This window comes from Geospiza fortis, unplaced genomic scaffold (genome assembly GCF_000277835.1).
Source record: "Geospiza fortis unplaced genomic scaffold, GeoFor_1.0 scaffold275, whole genome shotgun sequence".
NCBI classification, from domain to species: domain Eukaryota; kingdom Metazoa; phylum Chordata; class Aves; order Passeriformes; family Thraupidae; genus Geospiza; species Geospiza fortis.
The window spans coordinates 5,435,132-5,439,638 of record NW_005054341.1 but is presented as its reverse complement, the minus strand read 5'-3'; the positions used below and the strand labels follow the sequence as shown (position 1 = coordinate 5,439,638).

The following is a 4,507-nucleotide window of genomic DNA, read 5'->3' as shown; positions in this document are numbered from 1 at the left end:
AGGGATGCTCAAGTGAAGTCAGAAGAGACTGTTTTGGTGAAACTTGAGGATGGATCCAGGTCTCTGCTCTGCCACAGGCTTGCTGTTAGCCTTGGTCAGTTCACACAGGATGAGATCCGTAAAGCACAGATTCACAGGATAGTTTAGGTTGGAAAAAGCCTCCACGATCATCCAGTCCAACGTTAATTCAGCACTGCCAAGTCCACCACTAAGCCATGTCCCTAAGCACCATATTTGCACATCTTTTAAACCCCTTCAGGGACAGTGATTCCACCACTGGCCTGGACAGCCTGTTCCTGCACCTAACAACCGTTTTGGTGCAGAAATTTTCCCTAATAGCCAAGCTAAACCTCCTCTGGCAGAACTGGAGGCTGTTTCTTCTTCTTCTTGTAAGGGCTAGGTGAGGCAAGGGGAGCAAGGAGCATTAGAAATTAGATAAGCTGAGAGCACATTTGACTTACTTCATTATAAAGATGTAGATGACGTACATCAGCACTAAGACTAAGGACTCCCACCTGGAAACAAGAGCAACACAGACACATCAGAGCAGGGCATGGCATCAGCAGCGCCTGGTCAGCCACTCCCCTGTGTTTCTGACACACCACAAGCGTGTAGAAAGGCCCCAGCCTCCTGGGCTGCCTTAACATTCCTCTATAAAAAAGGGATGCACAAAGAAATGACTCAAACATCCTTCTTTGTTTTCTTGACTTCTGTGATTTTACTTGGCCAAACTGATCTGTCAGCTAAGAACAAGTGGCAAAACCCAGGAGTTCAGTGAGCAAATCACACACCCAAGGACCACCAACACTTCCATAGGGACAGTGACCATGGGACGTGGCCAAGGGAGGGGAGCAGCCACCCTGCTCTGCCTGCAGGAGTGTAAAGCAGGGCTTTGTAAAGCCAATTGTGCTGAGACAACCTGAGCAAGGGGCAGCTGCTCTGCTGCTGCTGCTGCTGCATGAGTGCTGAGAATGCTCAAACTGCTGATTACATACTGACAGGCTTTTTCCCTCTGCTGTTTCTGTGTCAAACTAATGGAATAATGAAATTTGTATGCAAACAAATTACAATATGGCTTTTAGAGCTTGTTTCTAGGTGATCTTTTTCACTGTCCAAAATGCTGTATTCTGCTTAGTTCCTTATGGGAGGCTGCTAGTCCTTGTGGAAATCATCCATTATCAAACTACTGCATGCTAAACTCATGGAGCATTTTCTCCACAAGGTTCTTGAGATATTGCACTAACTATATCAATGTCTCATTCCCTGCTTCTTAAAATTCAACACTCAGCTTCTGTGTTATGTGTTTTGGCTTTTTTTAGATCACAGTTAAATATAACTGGCCTTTGAGTGAATTTCAGTTAAAAAGAAACACACAAAATATCAACAAAGAAAACTAGGCCATTGCCAAGAATGAGTGCTTGAAACCTGCCTCTGAAATGGGCAAGAGCCAGTGAGGGAAAACACCAACCCAAGCAGCCTGACGCTCCCTAGTGCTTGTAATCCAAATGACACCAGCTGGGAGTGACACCAAAGCCAACACTGTCACCTCCACTGTCACCTCCAGATGTCACCACATCACCTCTGGGATGTGCCATAAACACAACCATGAGTCCAAGGCAACTGAAAAGTATCTGCAGCCCTCCTAGACTACTATACCTACTGCACTGCACTTTAACACATTAACAGGGATGTTTATATTTTTTTCATTATTTCTTTTAACTGGCCATTCACTAAATTACGAAAAATCCAACTGCTTGGGTAGCTCCTTCTTGCACACCCACAGCTCTGCTGAGCACACTGTCATCCCAGACTGCTGCAAGGCATGCAGAGGGCACTGACTGCTCCCACTGTACCAGGAACAGTCTGATTCTCCTGGGCTTTCTTCTCTAGCTCAAAAAATTAGTTACTCTGGCCTGTCTCGTGCTGACATTTCTCACACAGCAGCAAACAGCTGCCCTGCAGAACTCTTTAGCTTTCTCCTTCTCATAAACACTAATTATGGCAGCTTTTGTGGTATAACCAGAAAAAATGAATTCACTTACCAGGAAACTCTTTCATCATAAATAAACTGTGGAGAAAAGATTCAAAAATAGCATGTTATACACAAAACCACAGTTGAAAACAGCTCATCACCTGAGGCAGGGAACAGAGTAAAGCAAGCCAGGGCTCGTGGCAATGGCATCAAGCTCGGGTGTGTTTTGGCACTGCCCTCCTGCCCAGCCTATGAACTTCTTAACCCTTAGTTTGTCTCACCTAGTCAAGGCTAGCAGGTACTCCTTTCCCAAATGGCACTGGGTCCTTGTGCAGCAGCTAGAGGGAAAGCAGTGGTGAGCCAGAGACAGGGCTGCACCCCTCTGACCCACCTGGCTGTCCCACCAGACATGGCCTCCACCTTGCCATCTCCTGGCTGGACAGTGAGTGACCCACCAGCAGACCCACAGCAAGCTCTGGAACTGCTGCCATGTCCTGCTGGGCCCAGGGTGTTGTTCCCTTCTGCTCAGGGTGACCATCACCCCAGCTGACTGTAGCTACTGACAGCCCCTTTGGCACGGTCAACACCTGCTGATGATGGACACGGACTGTGGCTTTCCCAACAGTGCTGGGGATCACCTCCTCCCTGAGGGAATGCACCTCCTCCCTGAGGGAAGGACTAGCGCCATGCTGAGGGGCGTGAGGGAAGGACAGGAGCCACGCCGAGGGCTGTGAGGGAAGGACCAGCACCATGCTGAGGGGTGTGAGGGAAGGACAGGCGCCATGCTGAAGGGTGTGAGGGAAGGTGTGTGAGGGAAGGACCAGAGCAATGGCAAAGGGTCAGGAAGGAAGGAGTGTGAGGGAAGGACAGGCGCCATGCTGAGGGGTGTGAGAGAGAAGGACCAGAGCCATGGCGAAGGGGCATGAGGGAAGGGGTGTGAGGGAAGGACAAGCGCCATGCTGAGGGGGGTGAGGGAAGGACCAGAGCCATGCTGAGGGGTGTGAGGGAAGGACGGGCGCCATGTTGAGGGGGGTGAGAGAGAAGGACCAGAGCCACGGCGAAGGGGCATGAGGGAAGGACCAGCGCCTAGGTGAGGGGTGTCAAGGGAGAACCAGCGCCATGGTGAGGGCTGTGAAGGAAGCAGCATGGAAAGGGGTGAGGGAAGGACCTGCACTGGCAGCGGCTGAAGGCTCACAGAGGCAGTGGCTGCCATGCTCCATGACCAGGCCCTTCCCCTTGCCATGCCCTGCCAGCCCTGCCATTCCCCGTGCCTCCAGTCCTGCTCTCAGCACAGCAGGATGCAGCCCTCATGGCCCCATGACAGGCTGTGGTCCATTCAGCCCTTCCATAGCACCAGCAAGGAAATGTGTGCCTGCACCGGGGATTACAGATCCACGGCTGTGCCCCGGGGAAACAGAAGGGAAAAAGAACGAAGCCCTGAAAGCACAGTGAACACTCCCCCTTGGCCATACAGCCGTAAATAGCAACTCCTGTGTGACAGCCGGCACGAGGCAGGAGTTACACTGGTTACTGGAAGAAAACATGACCACAAAGCGTTGGGAATTACAGTTCCCAGTCACTGTGATCTAATCTGACAAGGTCTGGTTTAGGTTACAATGTTTTGGTGTGATAGGAGGTGAAAGCTGTGCACTGACTTCTGTGACTAAAAATAGGACCCATCCCAATTTTGCCTGTAATGACTCTGACCATGTCCCTTCAAGTTAAGATACACACGCATCTTTTTCCTTTCAAGAGAATAAGGAGCAAGTTTTGCCAAACTCTACTAGAAGACAAGGTAGCACTGTGATATTATTATAAAGTTTAAAAAAATCATAGGGCTGAATCAAGATGAATTAAGTACGGTAAATGTGGTTTATATCCACTTTTAACCTCTGTGGTTCACAGTTCACTCTCTCTCATCAAATGACCTGGAGCAGCAAACAGGTGAGTCTATACTGCTCTATTTCTTACCAGAGCATTGTAAGAAATACTTCCTTTTCTAGTGCAAATAGAGACAAAGTCACATTGATTTACCCAGCACAGTATCAAGCTTTTTAAAGTTGCTGTATCTCAGCATTGGAAGGAATATATTTATTTCCCCTCAGGTGTATTTATGATTAGTAAAGATACCAGTGGAGTGCAACTTTTAACACAGCACCACAGGCTGTTATTTAAAGCACCATGAGAACAAACTTCTACAAACAATATAATTCTTCAAGATTGATGACTCTATTCCAGCTGCAGAGAAGTTTCAATGCCCTCATAGGGAAAAATTATCCCTGCATACAAAGCACTGAAGTGTATTCTAAGAGGTTACTGTCAAGTTGTCAAAACAAAACAAAAAAAAAAAGCTTTTTTTTTTGCAGCTCATTGATAGTAATTATGTAGAAAAGTTATTTTTCACCAGGTACAGAATGGCTGGCCTTGCAGTAAGGGGAATAAAAGTACAAACAGGTTGAGAAAGATCCCCTGTTTGGGATAAGACAGATAGAGACCTTTGCAGCTACAGAGTGTATCTGGAAACACGGGCTTGTT

The 4,507-nt window shown here is 48.0% G+C and overlaps 1 protein-coding gene across 2 annotated transcripts in view; it reads right to left on the bottom strand.

Moving 5' to 3' along the window:
* The window catches only part of SLC24A3 (solute carrier family 24 member 3), an 83,426-nt gene that overhangs the window by 19,204 nt on the left and 59,715 nt on the right, over positions 1-4,507 (bottom strand). For both annotated transcript variants that reach the window (XM_031058305.1, XM_014307701.2), the window contains exons 7-8: positions 2,043-2,068; positions 462-515 (exon numbers count right to left, since the gene is read on the bottom strand). In XM_031058305.1, coding sequence (XP_030914165.1) covers positions 462-515; positions 2,043-2,068 — 80 coding nt within the window. The remainder of the gene's footprint in view (positions 1-461; positions 516-2,042; positions 2,069-4,507) is intronic.